Source organism: Cryptomeria japonica, chromosome 1 (genome assembly GCF_030272615.1).
Source record: "Cryptomeria japonica chromosome 1, Sugi_1.0, whole genome shotgun sequence".
Classification (NCBI taxonomy): domain Eukaryota; kingdom Viridiplantae; phylum Streptophyta; class Pinopsida; order Cupressales; family Cupressaceae; genus Cryptomeria; species Cryptomeria japonica.
The window spans coordinates 269,404,708-269,425,394 of record NC_081405.1 but is presented as its reverse complement, the minus strand read 5'-3'; the positions used below and the strand labels follow the sequence as shown (position 1 = coordinate 269,425,394).

Below are 20,687 nucleotides of genomic sequence, written 5' to 3'. Positions count from 1 at the left end.
GATCGTTTAAAGAATGTTGGATCTTCCTCTTTGGTGGATGACCTTCCCGCTTCCCAGATTGATGCTGGATCTTTGTCTGATTCTTCGATTTTTGTTGTCCCTGCCTCTCCGGAAGCTGGCTCTGTTCCTCCTGGTGATGGGAGGTCCTCTATTTTGGACCCATCCTCTTGGCAAAAGGTTGCTGCTAGGGTTGAGGAGGGATGGATTACTGTTAAAAGTGAAAAATCTAAATCGTCTCAGTCCTCTTTTAATATGATCCTTCGATCCCATAAGGGTAGGTCAAATTCTTGATCCATCCGGGTTGGGTTGGGGCTGCTGGTCTCTTGCAGCCCGCTGGTTTTTGTTGGGGGTCCTTATTGTGTTGTACCCCATCTTTGGTTTGGCTTTGTTGTGTCTCTTTTGTGTTCTGTTTCTTTGAGTGGACTTTCAAGTTTATCTTTCGATTCGGGTTGCAGGTCCTTCCAAAACCTATCTTGTATAAGGTTTCGGGTCCCTTAAAGCCTGTTTTTCCTTAATAAAAAACAAAGTTCTAAAAAAAAAAGCATCTAAATTCCACAATTTGAAAAATATAGAAGTTGAAACAAAGGATAACTAAGGATTGAGTGGATAAAGTAGCATCAAGAGAATGAAAGAAAGAGTATCACATGCAATGAATATATCAATGACAATGCTATATATTAATTTGAAACTTGCAAATAAAACCAAGATGGTTGTACATAACCAAAACAAAAATGTACATGCAAATAAAGTGCATATTTTGAAGAATAAATTGTTGAATACAATAGAAGAATCATTGAGGTTTGTTGCAAGTGTCACCATGTGGCCTACAAATGTAGAAATTGGCTAACTCCAAGTTGTGTTTCTCATTGTATTGTTTGATTTTGAAGAACACATAAAGGAATTGTTGCCCAATTGTAGAAGTACACAATGCATAGTTGAGAATAATACTAATTATAAAGATTAGATGTATGTAAATTGTAGATGATTTGGGGTAAGGGAGAACTGTTTTATTTGGGCACATAAATATTTTTCTTAGTTTGGACTTGATACAAGAGTGAGAGTTCTTGGCATCCAAGGATGTGTACATATCACAAAGCTCTAGTTTTGTGTTCAATTATGTCCTAGCAAATTATAATTTCATCAAATAATGAAGTGTTCAACTTTTTCTAGGCTTGAAATCATTGTCCTATCGTTATTGAAGCCATATTCTTGTGATACAAGTCAAGGCCCGCTTTAAGAATTCTACTTGTTTTAGGGTCAACAATTCTTCTTGTTAATGGGTAATCACAATCTTCCAAAAAATTGTTAAGAAAGCTTAAGACATAAGTATAATCCAAATCAATGGCATGTAGATAACAAGATTCAACATTACATTGATCACATAAATTCTATTGAAAACATCAAAAGTTGCTAGTCATTTCTCATGAAACACACCTATCAATTAGAAATCTTATAAAAAAACATTTATTTAATTTTAATGTCAACCCTCTCATAAATCATAACTTTTTGTAAAATCCATATATATATAAAATTTTAAAACATTAAATATAAATAATAATCAATTAGAAAAATTAAAGTTATACATATTAATATTTTTTAATTATAAATTAATGGTGGGAGATAGTGAGATTCAACAATTATGTTGATCACATAAAACATATCTATCAATTATTAAACCTATAAAAATAACCACTAAAAGCTTATCAAAATTAACGATAATTTTAATAGATTTAAAAGTTTATAGTAGAACACCATGAAGCCTTGCCACAATTTGTTATAAACTTCATCTTAGATTACTACATTCTTAAACAAGGAAAACACTAATGGTATCATTCTGATCTCTCCTTACAAAGCATTAGTACTCATAGAAAACTTTGTTGTACCTAGTAATGCTATTGATTAAATAAATAGGTCTATAAAATATATTTATGTCGAGAGGCATCTACAATTAAACAAAAAATCAATTTTGAAACGATTTGACATGCAAATGACAGGTAAATGCATGAAATATGCCGTCTTTTGGTTTTTGTGGAGGTGTTATTTTATTACTCCAAATAAAATAGAACCCTCACCACTTCTCTCCAACTATATGAAACCATTACATTCAAATGATAGTGGAAGAGTGCCATAATATTTAAAAGGGAACAATCAACTCTATTATTATCCATATTTTTTAAACTCCTGTATACTACTAATATTGTTGCAATTATCAGATTCCTTCTATTATAAGATATCTCTCGACATAATTTATCTATATTTTTTAAATATAGATATACTAGTAATATAATTACTTGTGACTATATTAAATCTCTCCATCCCATAATTCTTCAACAGTCTTGTAGAAACTGGTTGTGCTATTAACAAATTGATGCCCTGGGAGTATCTTACACTGTTCAAGCTTGCTAATCTTGTCATGATCATCCACACTCAGAGACCAATCAAAGATTTGAAAGTTTTCAGCAATTCTGCCTGGATTGAAACTCTTTGGCAGCACACTCACTCCCTGCTCTATTCCCCATCTTAAAATAACCTGCAATTGCACACCATTTATCTAAGTTTCTGATTCATGTCCAAGTAAAAATTCCAAAAGAATCAAATATGAACAAATCAAAACCTGAGCTCTGGTCTTTCCATGCTTTTGGGCAATTTCTTGGATAAGGGGGTTATCCATCAGCGAATTAGAACCCCATGGATTATTTGGAGCTCCCAGAGGAGACCATGCACTCACATGAATCTTATGCTTGCTGCAATATTCTCTCAACCTGTTTTGCTGCCACATTGGATGCATCTCCACCTGTGATTGTCATTGCATACCATAATCATCACACACTAAAACCATTTTGCTGTAAAAGATTACCATAAGAGTAATGTTTGTGCCTTGGATGCTTTAGAACATGTATACAAAAAAAAGAAAAGAAAGAACACATAGCCATTGGGTCAGATGGAAAGCAAGCTTTCAAAACAGAAACTGTAACTCATTACCTGATCAACAGCAGGAGGGATCTTGGCATAGCTCAGTAGGTCTTCTACTTTTTTAGAGGAAAAGTTACTGACCCCAATGGCTTTGCTAAGCCCCATCTTCATGCACTGCTCCATTCCCTGCCAAGTAGACTTTATATCTAATGGCAAAAAGTCTTCTTCTTTTGGCTGGGATAATGTACTTGTTTCTCTCATCTTGACAGGCCAGTGGATAAGATACAGATCCACATACTCCAGTTGTAAATTCCTGGATATTACAAATATTTGCAATAAAAAGGTCTGCAAAACAGAGTGAATAATACTAAACAGATAACCGGATCTGTAAAAAGGAATGGATACTTCAAACTATTGTTGATTGCAGCAACTGGGTCATCGTGTTCAGTGTTTGCTAATTTAGTGGTAACAAAAACATCTTCTCTGCTGACGATCCCACTCTGGAAAGCTGAATTCAGAGCTTCTCCTAGTGCGTGCTCTGTGCGGTAAAAGCTTGCTGTGTCAAAGTGTCTATAACCCACCTGCATACAAGAGAGAAGAAAAAGTACAGATGATCATATTAGGTTAATTGTACTACTCAAGTACACAAAGGAGGCTCATACCCCATCTGTAGTGAATTTCACAAAATTTAAGAAAAAAAACCTCCACCCCGAATTTTGTAAGGTAGTTATTGCAATCTCCACCCACAACATTGAATAATACTTTTAATAGAGTGGAGGATAGCCTCAGTGCCAGGCATCCAGAACTTGTAGAAATGATGTTCAAACTAGATTGGAACAGGTGATTTTGACATTCTGTGGATTGAAAATTGAAATAAGTACCTGGAGAGCAGTAGTCACGGCTGCTTTAATCTCCTCCTCATTGAGATTACTGGTTGCAGTCCCCAACCCAATTAGGGGAATCGGGGCTTCTGTATTAAGTTGAGATCTTCCCTCTGCAATTCCCATTACTCTGCAAGCATTCAAACAGCCTTACATTGTCTCCATTTTACAAACTTTTAATTTTTCTCCGGTTTGCATCATTTCTGATTCATGAATAGGCATGAGATCTACCAGAAATTTCATTACCTATCTCTGGGCAAAAAGCTGAAACGAACGATGTAAGGGCCAACTCTAGAGCTGTACAAACAAGAGGCTGTTGCGTGGACAGAATGCAAATGAATCAATGCGGTTTTTATATAAATTTATTTTAACTATTTAAGTGAATTTATCTATCATTAGGATGATAGTTGTGAATTATGTTAAGCTATGAAATAGGATGACAGATGTGAACACTAATATTAGGGAAGAGGAGCACATAGTGTAGCAAGATTTAATAGTGGAGTATATTAATGTCAAAGTTATGAATAGGATGACATTTGTGAACAATAATATTAGGGGGTGAAGAGCATACAGTGGAGCAAGATTCAATAGTGGAGCATATTATAAAATTAGTTAAGCTATGAAATAGGATGACAATTGTGAACACTAATATTAGGAGAGAGGAGCACATAGTGGAGTGGGGTCCAAAGTGTCATGTCAAATGAGTTTTTTTTGAAGAGAGAAAGCTTCAAAGAATATTCACAAAACATTGAGTTTCTTATTGAGGATTCATAATAGAAGAACCAACATGGAAAAGAACTAAAAAAAAAGGTTAATTTGGTGCATCTTGTTCCATTAGACCACTAGGTCTTGAGGACATCATTAAAATTCCTTCATTCATTCATTTATTCAATACTTAATTCCCCCCCAAAAATCATATTCTAAAATAGCAACCAATTATGTGATGCCACGTCAACGCACCAATAAACATGACTTAGTGTAAAACTATGGGTCTTACTTCTTTTTGGGACCATTTTGAATATCTCAACAAAAAAACATGCTAATGTGGCATCATATTTGACCATGCGGACTTGAAACCAAATTTTTTTAGTAGGGGACTTACAAGTAAGACAAATTTGACAGTTATTTGAAAAATCCACATAAGATTTTGGGAGGCATGAAGTTAGAGTGCTCCACTATAGGGCCCTCTCTACTAGTTTAACTTATTGTCATGTCATTCTCTTATTTTTTTATTGTTCTATTTGATAAATAATATATTTTTTAATAAAAAATTTGTTAATCAATGAAGGTAAATTTTTAGTACCTACTCTTAGCCCATTGCAACACAAATTGGTTAACATAAAAATTAAAATTTGTATCTATCAACAAATAAAAAAGATAGTTTTTGGCTAAGACAAATATTCACCTTTTGTAAATTTAACATGCAATTTTTTTAACAAAAATATTTTTAAAATGAATTATTTTGAATTTGGTTGGCTGAAAAGTTTCACTCATTTTTTAGGCCTTAATGTCATTCAAGGAATATAATAATATTTTTTGTACAATTTTGAGCAGTACAATGGTTGAAAGAAAAGAAAAATGCTTAACCATGGGATTGTATAGTCTACCGATCATTTTAAAATTAAATACATTCAAATCCATGGTGTACAACGTGCTCTATATTCATTCTAGTATACCCACTAACTTGAGCTACTTTAATGAATCTCATTTATGAAACAGTCACATAATATACAAGTTCTCATGTAATCATGGGCTATGAACTTTTCACTAGCACTTAACATAGTGATTGAATGGAAGTACTATGGGAAATAAGAGGAAGGTGCAAAATTTGGTACTAGAAAGTGTGATTGATTTGCAACCAACGTACTTGTTGAAATTTCATGCCCCTTATGGTCCCCCAGTTCAATCAATTTGAGAGATCATACATGGAACATCTTGTATGGTTTTATGTCTATGGTTGTTTCTTCAACCCTTTTTGTTCTTATCTTATACAAAAACACAACTTGCAAAAATCCAAAATTGATTAAATGTTGGACTAATCAGGATTTCATAGTTTTGGGGTTTTGCTTGCCCTCATGTTGTCATTATTTCCCTCTAGCTCTAACTCTTTGCCTTGAACTTTGTAAAAAAGTGGCTAAATCTATATTTTTAGGGTTTGGACTATCGGCATCCACCTTACTCCCCTACTCCTTTGAACCCTTTTTCATTCACATCCCCAATCCCTGAAATATAAAACAATTATATTGCTAGTGTCGAGTTGTCAAGATTCAACCTATCAAGGTTTCCTTTACCTCCATGCCATCTCCTTAATCCCCTCAACCCCTGAAGTTTGAGTCCAAATATCGCCTAATCGTTGAATCTATTAGGCATTTGGGTTGTTAGCTTCCTCCCTCATCTCTCTATGGTATTGCTTCCTTCACCTTCTTGATCCTTGATGATCAAAGTCTTCCCTACATAAATATTCCAAGTCCCTTTCTTAGACATTAGCCTTCCAACATTCCCTCTCTTCTATCTCATTTGGCACATGGTACAATTTTCTTCTAATCCTTGATCCCTAAATCATGCCTATTGTTGACATCATCCTACCTTCGTCTTTTTGTTGACATCACCCCATATTCATCCCTTGATGATGTCTTGTTAAGATAATCACCAAATGTAAAAATTTCAATGTCCCTCATCCTCCTCTTCCTCACAGCAAGTGTCACAATGTAGGCCCAATGCTCGACACTTGATAAGGATTTCTCATCCAGGCATCAATATTTGATGTGCTCATCACCTAGGTTTGATGATAGACTATACGCAGTAGGCTTGAAGCCGAATCCTTAATGGTAGTCTTTTAGTGTCATGGGTAATTTAATGCTTTTCTCTTTGGCACAATGACAAGTCCAAGTCCAATACTCCATTGATAAATTGTTGAAGGCACACATTCAACCTAGAAACTCCATTAATGCTTAATAACTTTTGCAACCACCAAATATTGATTCCCGGGAGCTACAAAGGGTAATTAAATTATTTTGCCGCAAATATGTGCAAAAGAAAGTAGTGCCCATACCTCATTTATTTCTTGTAGTTGCCACTTTTTAATCTTAGACAATAATCATGATCTTTTCTTTTAATCTCAGTAACTTTTTTTGAAAATATGGATACATACATGATTATGTGTGAGTAATCTGGGAATGTAATATACATATATGTGTGTGGGGAGGCAATATAGTACTTAACACACATATACTTACCTATAAATATATATAAGTGTAGGACCTTAGTATTACCACACAAAAACATGTATGTATGACATTATAACTATGTCTCAACTTGATGATAATCCTAAGATCTTATATTTATATATATTTATAGATACGTATATGTATGTTAAGTACTATATTGCCTACATATATATACATATATACATTCCCAAATTACTCACATATAATCATGTATGTATCCATATTAGTATATCCATGTTGCAAATCTTGCAATATTATAAAGTGCAAATGAAAATAATCGGTTCTTAACCGACAAAAGGCACCATGCGGCACTCTTCCAAAAAACGAAAAGACCATATCATTGCCTTAGTAGCTGGAAGCTTATGCTCCAATGGTCTCATACTAAGCGTGTTCTTCCATAGCTGTAGCTCATCACTTGTGAGGAAGCCTCTTGCATTCCGTTCAAATGAGCATTTCACCGGGTCATCTTCTTTTTTATATTGAATTGTGTAAAAGAATTATGAATGGCAAGCATTACAATTAAGGCAAGAAAAAGAATTGTGTATTCTTTCCTCTAAAAGGAAAAGTTTATATCTCTGCTTTAACAAAAACTGAAATAGAAGGATTGAATTTATGGAATGATAAATGTTTATAGCCTTTACAGGCATGTTCAGTCAGCCTTGTTTATTGGTGAAACGTAATTATATCTATTGAAATCTTATAAGGGTTTTAGAGTATGTATTATCATTGTCCTCATAAGATCAATATTGAGGGTACTGTGATGTGAACATTACTCTTTTCTTACAACAAGAACATTACGGCTTAATGAGGAAGCCATAATCAGAGACAAAGAGTACTAATGTTGAGTCAAAAACTTAGGAACCTGAAACGATACTAGTGGATGCTATGGCTCTTGGTGTCAAAAACTTAAACAACAATAAAAGGGTAAAATTGGTTTATAAATATAACAATCATGTCAATTATTTGTGGCCAAATATTGGCTACATATCATTTGCAAAAAGTAATGAGACTACTTCAATTGTGAATAACCATAACTACTACAAATTAGAGATTGTTAAAATGGATTTAATGAATATAACACATTCAATGAGGAATAGAGAGTTTTGTTTAACTTTTATACAAGAATTTCATTCTTTTACTCATGAGTGGACAATTTGTCAACTTATGAGTACAAACATGATTCCAATTTTAAATAAATCAATTAATTGTCAATGAAAGGTTAACCGTAAGGGTGATTGTCACCACAAGCTTGTTTGACCAACATGTGAACCTTGAGTCTAAACATGAAAGTAAGCCAGCGAGACTCTTCGAGTCAGTATGCAATTAGCATGAGAAATAGATATGATGGATTGGAAAACCTTCATAGGTTTAAGTCTAGCTGAGTAGGGTGATGAACAATGACTACACACATTGGCATGTTGCAAACTCATAAATCCTTTGGCCAAGGTGATGCTACAAACTATAAGCATCACTCAATTCTTTTGACCCAGATATACAACCTAGTCGGAGGTCATACTAGGTAGGAGTAGTCTATGGTGTGTGACCGACTAAGGATTGTGTACAATCAAGTACTAGTCTCATATGGCATTAGAACCAACTTCTCTCAGTTCTTTGGGAAGGGTTAGGTCTTTCCAGCTGGAAATGGCACGAGGGACTAGTAAGTCTATGGTTGGGCGGAAAAGTGCCCTCATGATACTTTCCCTCTTTCAATATATTGTAAAGATCTTGTAAATTTAGGATGAATTCCAAAAAGCTATAAACACTAAACCTCTCTTAAATATTTGTTTATGTTGTACTATATTATGTAAATATGCAATTTATGTTATGCAAATGAATTTCATTTTTTCTAGTTTATTTTCCTTCTTTCAGTTTTCAAAGAAAAAGTTATCTAGATTTCCATGTTTCTAATTTTCAATTTCAAAGAACATAATTTGCTAATTTCTAGTTGCTAGTTGTTGCAAGTTTCATATGGTTCATTGTTGCAATTTTAAAGATGCTAGAATGTACTTGTTACACCACTCAAACTAAAAAATATTTAATTTTTTTATTTGACAAAGTCCCAAAGAATGTTTCTCATGTATCCTTGGTCGCTCAGGGTACACTTTTCTACCATCTTTTGGCAAAGACTCCCTACTCCTTTCTCTAGAATAAATCCTCCATGGCTGATTTTGTAAAGGGATTCTTTCATTTCTCTAGCAATGCTATGTATTTTGCATCCTCTACAACTAGCTAAAATGTCGAGCTATATTGTTAATGCTGCTATTTTAGCTCTTTTACATCTTTAATACTATACAATTCTTCTTGCCTCTATGTTTATATACATTATTCCATATAATTTTCTATGTTTGAATGTTGTGTTCAATTTGTTTGCGTAGCATCATAAATTGTAATCGAGCCAATTTACACCTCATATTTGTGCCCCTACTTTAACGCATCTCCCCCTCATCTCCTATTTGGATTCATTCAGTGCCTTAACTCCAATTTTAATGCCATATACACCTACAAATGACTCTTTGGAGGGGTGTCCTCCTCTCCGGGCCTAAATTTTGGTCATGGCACTAGCGCCCTAATTCCCCTCAATGGGGCCCATTTTTCAAGTGGAGGATGGGACTTATCTCTCCGACAAGAAATGAAATTGGTGGATCTATTTGACCATTGGAGGATGACCTAATTGGTAAATTGACCTAGATCCTCATATATAAAGACATTTGATCAACCTAATTTCATCCAAGTATCATAAGTATTCATCTACATTCGACCTAAAGCGTTGAAGCATTCATCATCAAGCATTTTCAAAAGTCTTCAAGGCTGCATATTCCTCATTCAACCATTGTGGAGGAAGATTACATCATTCATATGCAAGCATGTGTGTGTGATTGGGGTTTTGTCATGTTCATGTCATTTCATACAACATATGTGATTACATTCAATAAGAAAAGAATCATTATCAACCATTATAGATTTGAGGTATATCTTTCCATTATTTATTTCAGTATTTGCAATATTTCATTCAAGTTTAATTCCTAAACTAGGGTTCGACTTAGGAAAACCCTTATTCCCAACCTATTTCCCTTCTCTAGTGTGCCCAGGAGCAGCTATGGAGCTGCAATCTTCAAAATTGGCTTTATTTATAGAGATGAATAGATCTCCTTTGGAGTGCAAAAATTGGGGAGGACCAGAGCAACCACCATCCCGGTCTTGATATTTTAGGAGCTCCTTTTGGAAATAGGTCTGAATACATTTATATTCTCCAGATCCAAGTTTGTTGCTAGATCCGATGACTATAGCTCACCGTTTCCATGTTTTTATCTCAATTCTGGCACATATACCCTAATTTCAGCAAATTCAACAATTCAATTCAACTCAAGGGAAAGAAGATGCATATTTAAAAACCCTTGGAATCTAATTAGAATCTATATTTATTAGGTTTAGATCTATCAAATTCCTATCTTTCCCTAATTTAATGGTAATTAAGAAAAAATAGAGGTTTTACTATATCTAATGGTGGAAACCCTAATTTTCACCATTACAGTTTGTAGGTGATAATTGTGTAAGGAAAGCAAGTGCGGAAATTCGCTTCCCTAATGTCAATTTGCAGGGGAGAATAGACTAGTGTATACAATTTTTCAACATGTATAGAATATGGCACAAGCATGAGCATACACAAATAAACAACATAGAGATATAACACATAGAGTTAACGTGGAAAAACCCTTTCGGGAGAAAAACCCACCAGCAACAAATAATCGACTTTATTAACAATATGTCAAAAACAATACAATAAAGTCCAGTCTGCAGACTTCCTTCACTCTGTTGTACAACTGTTCCAGATTAACATACAACACTCAATAGCTATCGTAACTTGTAACCCTTCATTCAGTTCACATTTGGCTTCAAATACCAAACTAGTCGATGATTCATCTAAGCAACTGCACCAACAACTTGAAGTCTAACTATCTGCTTGTGTCGGTCTGTATTCATGGAAAACCAACTATCCCACATGCAGCAAGGAGTCAGGTCAGTTTCGTATTCAAATACATCGATAGTCGCATCCTTAGTGTCCAAGAGTTAACTTTTTTGGATCTCGTTTCGATTTCGCTCCCGCAGTCGGTCTCCACTCCATCGGTCATCGGTATAGCTTTCAAATAGTAAAGTCGATCGCCCGATGATATGCGATCATCGAAGGTGACTCCATCGGGTCATCGGTAAGGCATGTAAGATGTTATCCCAATCTTCGATAGATAAGAGCAGACCTCATCGAGACATCGACACCAACCCTGCACAGTTAGCCCGACATGCAATGTTATCTCGATAACCTAAGGTGGTCTCATCGGGACATCGACACAAGCACTGCGAGGTTACTCAGATCTTCGATAACAGAGAGTGGTCTCATCAGCTTATAGGATCAAGCCCAAAAATACTATCCCGATGAGCGAAGCACTTTGAGACAGAACAAGACGGACTTATCGAGACTTCGGCGTAGCCTTCAGCATATTAACTCGATAGTTGATATTGACCCAATCGCCTAAGGCGACTTCATCAGGTATCGGCTTAACTCTAGACCGGAACCCCCGATAGTCGATGTCAACTCGGACCACCTAAGACAACTCCATCAGATCATCGGCACAACTCTGATGCAGTCTTCCACTCTGTTGTTCCATCGGTGTAGGCTAGCCCGATCAACCCGAACATGTCAAGTGAATTAGAGGCACATTTCCAATAAATTATGGATAAACCCTTTCCATCTCAATATATATCAAACCCTAACCTTCATTCAAACCTCTAGAAACTAGCATTGTCAAGAATTGTGTGAGTTTCGTCAAACAATCTAATTGGTTCACTGTGTTGTGAGCAAGAAGAAACACTGTTTGATCTAGGTGCTTCACCACCCATTTCATTTTTTCTATTCCTTCTTCACATTTTCCTTGAAAATTGGTAGAATAGAATTAGGTTTTAGGTTTAAATTGTATGTGTTGGATTAACATTTTATATCCAAGTTACAAATAAATTTGGCCTTCTCTAGAGGTTTGATCTCATTTATGAGCTCCCACACCTTGACTTCATTCCCATGTTTCACTAGAATGCTAAACCAACTTTAGTAGGGGTGCAATTTTAGCCAATTACAAAAGTTGGCATATGTGCAGAGCTTGATGACATAATGATAGTGTATGTTGTCATTGATGTCAATACGTTGAAGTGTGAACTGGAATGATGAAGTGTGAATCGGTATAAGTGAACCCGTATGATGAAGTGTGAATCAGTATAAGTGAACCGGTATGATGAAATGTGAACCGGTATGTTGAAGTAAGTAAACTGGCAAGTGAACTGGTATATGCAAAGTTTGTATCAGGGTTTCACTAATATGACTACCAGTTGGTAGTCTCAGCTTCAAGGTTTCTGGTTGATGCATTCCAAGTCTGTGCGATTCGATCGACGACATCTTGTGATGAGTTAGCATTGAAATGAAGATTAGATCGCATTGCCACGTCAGCCTTGTGCGTGAAGGATTTCCTTGAGGATCTTGCATGAAGAGATTGATTCTATCTACCTTGGGAATGTGCAAAATCTAGTAAACGGTGGAGAGTGCATGATGGGTTATTAGCTTCCAGAAGCGGTGAAGAACAGACAATGCAGAACGTCTTGAGATTTGTTCAAGATTGTTTTATCCTATGTAATGTGATTAAACGATTAGGATTGGACCGACTGTATTGATAACCTAGATGCTTAGGGTTTTAGGTTTTGGCCACTGACCTAATTGTTATCTATAAGGTCGATGATGTTTTTCATTTGAAGTTGTTGGAAAATGATTGTATGTGAGGTGATTCTTGCCAGTCTAGAGAAGTGAGTAGAGAACTACAGAGTGTGACTGCAGATGTAAAGGAACTAAAGTGGATCTGCCTTGGCATTGAGTGTTGTTATCAGATCAGTGTATTAACTTTTGACTTCTAACCATTTCAGCAGTTGGAAAATCCCTTTACCGGGTAGCTTTAACAGGCTTTTTGTAAATCCTTTAATAGGGTGACTCAAAATCATTGAGTTCTTTAAATCCTCTTGCGAGGTAACCTTTAACAGGGTTTTAACCTCTAATCGAGTATTTAGCCATCCCTTAACCAGGTGATCCCTAGCAAGATCGGTTCCTAACAAAACCCGTTGTAAAATCTTTAACCAGATTAGGCTCCTAATAGAGCGGACTTCAAAAGAGTTCAAGAACAACTTGTGGGTATTCATCCCCACCGTAGTTTTTCCCAGTTGGGTTTCCATGTGAAAAATCAATGTGTTATGTGTGATGCTTTTTCATGTGATGTCTATTAAGCGGTAAAGCATGTTGATCTAATGGTCATTGTATTTCTAATGTATTTCCTGCTTAAGCATATGGGTGAAGTTGAAATGAGATATTAGGTTTTGAGAAGCTCTAAGTGTTATCGGTTTCTGTCTTTTACAGTCTTACTGTGTTTTATCAGTATTGTCTTGATTTAGGTTGATGATTTTGTTTGTTAGTTAGTGCAGTCTTTGCAATTTAAGTTGTCGGAGAAGTTTTTGGTTGTACTGATTCACCCCCCCCCTCTCAGTACCTATTAGGTATTTACTATTCATCATTATTCATCAGAATAGAATTAGGTTTAAATTGTATGTGTTGGATTAACATTTTATATCCAAGTTACTAATAAATTTGGCCTTCTCTAGAGGTTTGATCTCATTTGTGAGCTCCCACACCTTGATTTCATTCCCATGTTTCACTAGAATGCTAAACCAACTTTAGTAGGGGTGCAATTTTAGCCAATTACAAGTTTTTATACCACAAATTTGTGTGGTATTTAAGTTGGTTGATGGCAAAGCCTTCAGTCTGCATTTATGTTACAAATAAAGTCAACCTTCTTTGCATATTTGATCTCATTTGCAAGGTTCCACTTGTTGAGATCATTGCCATGTTTTGTTGGAATGCTAAACTAGTTCCAATAAGGGTGTAATTTCAGTTGATAACAATGTTTTGTATACCATAAATTTGTTTGATATTTAAGTTGGTCAATGGTGAAGCCTTCAAAACTTTTCGTTGTTTACTTTTAGCCTCTTCGTTCTAATTAAATTTTCTTCTTAAATGAATTGTAGTCAAGACAATAAAAAAACATGTTTGAGAGTAGTGAAAAAACTTGAAGAATACCCTTTACTCATTTCTCTCATGCCAATGAAGGATTTGAAGTTTCCAATTGCACTTGAACATTGGATTTACATTGTTCATGTTGTGAATTATGTCTTTCAATATAATTTACACAATAAAACTTTCCAAGAACTTATGATCTTTGATATGAATAATTTAAAGTACACAAAATTTCCAAATGAATCCATCTTCCAACTATAATTTAAATGGAATGTGTATGCAAGAAAATGTTTTTTTTGGTTGTAAAGTTTCAAAGTGCAACTTCATAACTATATAATTTTCAATAGGCCCATATAGTATTTATCACACAATGATGGTATTCCATTAAACATTATTGTGGTAAAATGTTTCCTCATTTGCAAGCATGTTTAACAAGGTGTTTGTAACAACTATATCATTTGACACTAATCCAATTTTGATTATGATTTGATAATCACTTAAACACTTTTCCATCTATTTAGTGATGAAAAAGGGATGTACTATTCTAGCTATAAATTCAACTAGGACCAAACCCTCTTTCATTAAACATTTGAATACAAGCCACAAAGGGGTATTATGCTTGACTTACTCTTACTCAAAGAGAGACAAACAATCTTTAGCTTATATTCATTTGTTTCTTGAAAACTTTCTTGCTTGATTTAAATGTTAACTAACTAGGTCCTAAAGTATGTATGAATGAACATGTAAATTGATAAAACTGACTGATAAATAATAGTAAGCTACAAGAAAGTACAAATCGAGAATAGTGATACATAAATGCACCTACGACAGAAACTAGAAACCAAAATGACTAGACATTGTGGCTAGCCACCCTAGTTCTATTAGGTATCCAAATGAGTGTGGAGAGAAGATCTAATGTCTAGAGCTTCTGAACTATCTGCTTACTAAATTCTAGCCCAAACAAAGAGGAAATTGATGCTAGGTGCCTTAGTTCTTGAGGACAACAACGCTAGGTGTCCTAGTTTTGAGGACACTGACACTTCTTGTTAGTGTTTGTAGTGTCCTAAATTGTGCCTACTGCATTTATGACACTTATACATGGCACCTAGTGCATTAATGGTGAACTCATGATCAAAATCCCATCATTTTGACATCATGTGCCCTAAAGACAAAGTGTTTCCCTTTAGCCTAAGACCCCATTTTGGCTTATATTTGATGGGACAATAGTGTGTTGTGCTAACATCAGTGCACCATGCTAATATCCCAATAAGCTCGCAGAATCTCAAATCTAGTGGAGAGTCAGATGTTGGTTGGTGTGTGTCCTTTGGCTCGTCTCCGGCCGTAATAGTTCTTTGTGCCTCTTTCAGGTTTAAAAACCTTTTCCTAGCTCAATTGGAGGGGTTCTCTTCTAGGATTCTTGGCTCTTGGCTCTCAAACTATGTGCTTGCACTCTTGCTCTCTTTATCTCTCGTTCTCTTGCTCTCTTGGACATACTACCAACACTACCAAGCTCAACTATCTTGCAAAGATCTTACTAGCATGGACGTATTGTGAGCTTCGTCATGCTCACAACTCAAAAGGAGGGGTTTGGCTACATGCCTTGTCTTCTCTTTATCTTGCTCTCTATTTTATCATTGCATGCAATTTATCTTGTTACATTGTGGGTGTATCTATTATCTAGGTGCATTCATCTTACCAAATTTTACCAATTTCATATCATTTGTAATTGGGGTTTGCTTCCATTAAGCGAAGTATAGTTTCTATTTGCATTTTAACAATTTACCAATTTTATCTTCCAATTTATCTATCTAGCTGTCCTTGGTAGTGGAAACACCTGAATGAGGATCTGACTGAGGCATGCCCCTATACAGCCCCCCAACAATTTTCTTGTCTCTATGTGTGCAAGTGGCGAATAGGTCTTGCACGTTGGAGGTAAGTTACAATAGAGTTTCTGGAGTTTTTTGTGTTCGTGGGACGTATAGATGACAACATGTCACGTTGTAGTCTACACCCCGCGTTGGCATCCAGGACCTGAGAGCTGCCCACTTCAGTGGTATAATTTACTTTCAATCCTATGCTATTTTGTAAATTCAGCTTTCTTATATCTTTGTGTTTTTGCATTTTGATATGTTATTTACCTTCACATAGATAATAGTCTAGCTTCATTATCCCCTAGCTCATCTTAGCGCCAATCTAAGTGAGGTAGCGGTGGATTAATTTGTCCTCCAAGATTCATGAACTTAGAGGTGACAAATTTCCTCCCCTACATTTTTCATGAACCTGACGTGAAACCGCCTAATGTCGGATCTCTTTCTTTTAGAGTTTGATTCTTTCAATAAAGCATTGTCTAGGGATGACTTTGACATGTTGGTTGAAGTTTAAGATGACTTATTAGAAGCATCAATTTCTAAAAGGGATGTAAAAAAGGAGTCATCCTCTAGGACATCCTCATTCGAAGATGAAAAGTCAGTGATTGTTATTGTTGTCTCTACAACCCCTCAAAGGCCTAAAAGACCTTACATTCATGTGAGTGTAGCAATTCGTTCTCCTAAGAAAGTTAGGTCCATTAATGGAAAACCTTTTAAAGGAGAAACTTTTGACTTATACAATAGATTCATGCAATCCAATCAACAATCTTATAAGACCATTGCTCGTATGTATAATGTTGGAATCCAAGAACACTGAGAGCGGAGGGGTGAATCAGTGTTTTGTTGGCATTTGGCATAACTGAAGCATATCAGGTGATGCAGTTGAAATTGGATGACTGCATCGGTAAAAGATAGAAGTCTATTTGTGATGAAGAGATTGAGATTTGATGAATAGATGACATGATCAGTTATTTGTGTTGTCATTGCTGTCAACTGATGTTCCTAATGTTTTGTTTTGTCATCTAAGTGATTTGGTTTAGTGGAAGACAAGTTTTACCGACAGAGAGCTAAAGTATGTGAAATAGGACTTTAACCGGTAAAGCATAATTGTTTTGATTGGATCGATTGAGCAGCGATGATTGGTGTTTGCGGTTTGGATGGTGAACTTGTATCATGGAAAGGTGTATGTGACTGGAACCTTGAACTTGTGATGATTACCAGAAGGCATGTTTCAAATTTCTGATGGAGGTTTGTTAAGGTTTTAGTAGGTTTTAATGATTGGTGAAGAAATCATCAAACTGGTAATGATTTCTGTTATGACGGTGATTGAAAACGAGTCTACATGAAGTTGGTAACACAACACAACCCACGTGAAAGATTTGAAGGCTATTTTGGCATGATTCAAGGAAGATTTTTTTGGGAATCAACAAAACACTTAGTAGAGTGTTTTGAGGATACAGATCAAATTTTTGTGATGAGTTAAGATCAACCAACAGTTGATATTGCATTGTAATTTGTTGTAATCATATGGATAGTGATCTATTATGATCTCTTGTAATCTAATTGTAAATTCATGATGTAATTAGGTTTTGTGGCCGACCTAGTTGAGATGGCTATTTATGTTGACATAGCTGATGTTTATTGTGTCGGTGGTCTTGGAGAATGTGTTAAGCCATCCAAGTGAAGTGTGTGTGTAGGGAAAAATGTGAGACTAAGTATGGAAACCCTAATCCCACTCTCATACACACTCATGGAATACGAAAGAGCCTAGGGGGGTAACGCATGTCGGCTACTTCTTATGAGAAAGAGAGAGTCATGGATTACCTCTTAGGTTTTCTATTCCTTTGTTGTTGTAGACACCTAAAATTGTCCTGTCTAATTAAATAAATCTTTTTATTTATTTAATCATTTTTATCCCAATTCTTCTATTAATTAAATAAATATATATTTATTTAATTAATTCATTTATCCTCTTCTAGCCTTATTTCTTATTTAAATAAATACTTTTATTTATTTAAATTATCCTTTCCTAAATTAAATAAATATTTTATTTATTTAATTGATCCTGCTTCCTCTATTAATTAATTAAATCTTTATTTATTTAATTAATTCATTATCCTTTTCTACCCATGACACATGTCATTCATCTCTTAATTCCTACACTACCTACCCTCTCATTATTTTCTTATTTTCTTTACCTAACCTCTAATCCTAGTCAACCATCTATCTTTTACACCTCTCAATCGTATCCCTCCATTTCTTATAGTGTCTTCTATATAAGAGGATACTCTCTTTCATTATCAACCCTATTCAACTATTAGCACTCTCAAGCATTCTAGCATTCAAACTTTCATATGCGATCTAGCTATCAACCACATTTTCGTTCTTTGTTGAGCTCTTGTGCACAAATAAAATATGGGAGCAAATATATCAAGCAATATCAATGGAGATAGGAAGAATGGAGATTCAAACCCTATTAGACATGTGATGGTATCATCTTTGTGATTTTGTTGATTTACACTATCTTAAGTAATCTTTATATGTTATGGTGGATATTTGTTGTTGTTAGGCTAGGGTTTTGTGGTTGAATTCATTCAGTATTTCAATATTGTTGTTTCCATTTTTACCATAAACATTTTGGCACGCCTGGTGGGACCCTTGTCCCTTTGGCATTTAACATCTTTGTTACAGATTTTGTGTTTTTGAAGTTGCAGATCTGACATTTTCTAACAACATTTTGACATTTTCCGCATCTGCGCATATCAGAACCATGTTTTTGCTTTTATGTCGTGTCTATGACCTCTAGAATCATGTCTATGTCTTTGACATTATTTTACTTTTTTACAGATTGCAGGGTCGCGTTTGTGTTCTCGAATCACGTTTGTGCATCTTTCAACTGTGTCTGTGTTGCCGAAGCACGTCTGTGAGGGTTTAAGGCACGTTTGTGTCTTTTAACCACGTGTGTGTGAGATTCAATCACGTCTGTGTTTCTGATTTTACAATTTTTGGTTTTTTGTTCTAGTTTTAAGGCTTTATTTTGTGGATTTCAAATCTGGTTTATTCGAGCTAACATCTTGTGATCTAGCTAAAAAATTGTGTAGCTTGTCCTTGAAGCAACATGTCTTGTTGAAGGCCCCTATTTTACAAAGTCTTTTGGATCTAAAATTTACCTAACTTGTGTGCTTGCAGGAGGGGTATTATTGCAAAACTACTAACAAATCTTTGTTGTAGAATTTTGGTAAGGGCTTTTTTTTAATCTTTATTATGTGCCTTGTTTTCATAGATTACCAAACACTTCAATTGGTGCACTAAAATTGAACCAATTTCTTTTGTGTCTTGCGCAATAGGCTCTTTTTGTTTAATCTCTAGAGGGCCTATCTCCTCATGTGGTCATTAGGACTACTAGTGAGGAGAGAATGACCCAAGTGGTAGCGAGAAAAACCCACCTCTTTCGAACCACTATAAATAACTGTATCCATGGTGAAAGCCATGGGTAACGTGTGCTGATTAGTTCATACCGACACTATGTTTCCCCATAAACCCATTTGATAAAATTTATTTGATTAATAGTAGGGCGTAACCCCTATCGGTTGGGAGCTTTTTGTATTTACAAAGCTGAAAGTGGCGCATGTATGGCCACATGAGTGGATGCCCTTACTAGCACCTTTTTATTTTAGAAAGTCAAAATCCTTCTAGTTGTTGGGGCAAGAGGTCGGACCTCTGGAGAGGCCCACACACATACAGTTCTTAGTAGAGATACAAAGTTTGCCATGGAGAGTTTTCGTGGGGACTGGTGCTTGGTTGCCTCGGAGAAGTGATTGTCGAGGGCGGGGCCAATGGGGTCAAGCATCTAAGTATCCGCTTTGAATAGTGTAGCCTCGGGGGAAACACCATGTGGGATCAACAACTGTTATCCTGACCAACCTTAAGAATTGTGCTTGTCTTCTTTTAAACATTCAAACATTCAAAGATCAAACATCAAAATATTGTGTCTTTTGTGTCTTCAAGTGTATGCAAAACATTTTTACATCAAACAACACACTTTCTTTGGAGCCATTTTGAGTCCAAACACTTTCAAAAATTGAGTCCTCATCAACATTGTGTCCTCTTTTCGCGAAAAACAGTAAAAAAAAATCAGATTTGGTCACAACAACAACTTTACAAAATTGGAAAAATTGCACTTAGTTTCTGGAAACGCGTCTATGCAGTGTTTAAACATGTCTGTGTCATTTAATCACATCTGTTTTATCACAAGAAAAACTACATTCACAAAATCTTAGAAACACATCTGTACAGTGTTCAAAAACATCTGTGTTAGGAACCGTGTCTGTGAAGTATACATGCACGTCTGTGTTTAGCATTGAGAAACACTTACAGTTTAGCAAACAAGATCAATTAGTTTCAGACTTATTAAGCTTCCTAGGTTATCTCTCTGGGTTTTCATCTAGCATTCAACCTATTTATGGGTCTCACAAAGTCCATCATTGCTTTACACCTTGCATTATATTCACATTTGTTTAAACTTGAGTCACAAGGTTACTTGCTTGTCCTCATCTTACTTCATCAACATACTACATACAACAACATTTTTTTAAGTGGTCCCTCATCATGGTCTATCACCTTTGGGTCTCATTTGGTCTTACTTAGAGTCAAGGTCAACTTACCTCATCAAGAGAGACTATCGTCTCTTTGGAAGCCACAC

The 20,687-nt window shown here is 35.5% G+C and overlaps 1 protein-coding gene across 1 annotated transcript in view; it reads right to left on the bottom strand.

The window, feature by feature from the left end:
• Window positions 1-1,899: 1,899 nt before the first annotated feature.
• The window catches only part of LOC131075732 (NADPH-dependent aldo-keto reductase, chloroplastic-like), an 80,450-nt gene continuing 61,662 nt past the window's right edge, over window positions 1,900-20,687 (bottom strand). The window contains exons 2-7 of the mRNA XM_058012605.2: window positions 4,041-4,107; window positions 3,795-3,924; window positions 3,319-3,494; window positions 2,983-3,226; window positions 2,615-2,794; window positions 1,900-2,530 (exon numbers count right to left, since the gene is read on the bottom strand). Coding sequence (XP_057868588.2) covers window positions 2,303-2,530; window positions 2,615-2,794; window positions 2,983-3,226; window positions 3,319-3,494; window positions 3,795-3,920 — 954 coding nt within the window. The 5' untranslated portion in view covers window positions 3,921-3,924; window positions 4,041-4,107 and the 3' untranslated portion in view covers window positions 1,900-2,302. The remainder of the gene's footprint in view (window positions 2,531-2,614; window positions 2,795-2,982; window positions 3,227-3,318; window positions 3,495-3,794; window positions 3,925-4,040; window positions 4,108-20,687) is intronic.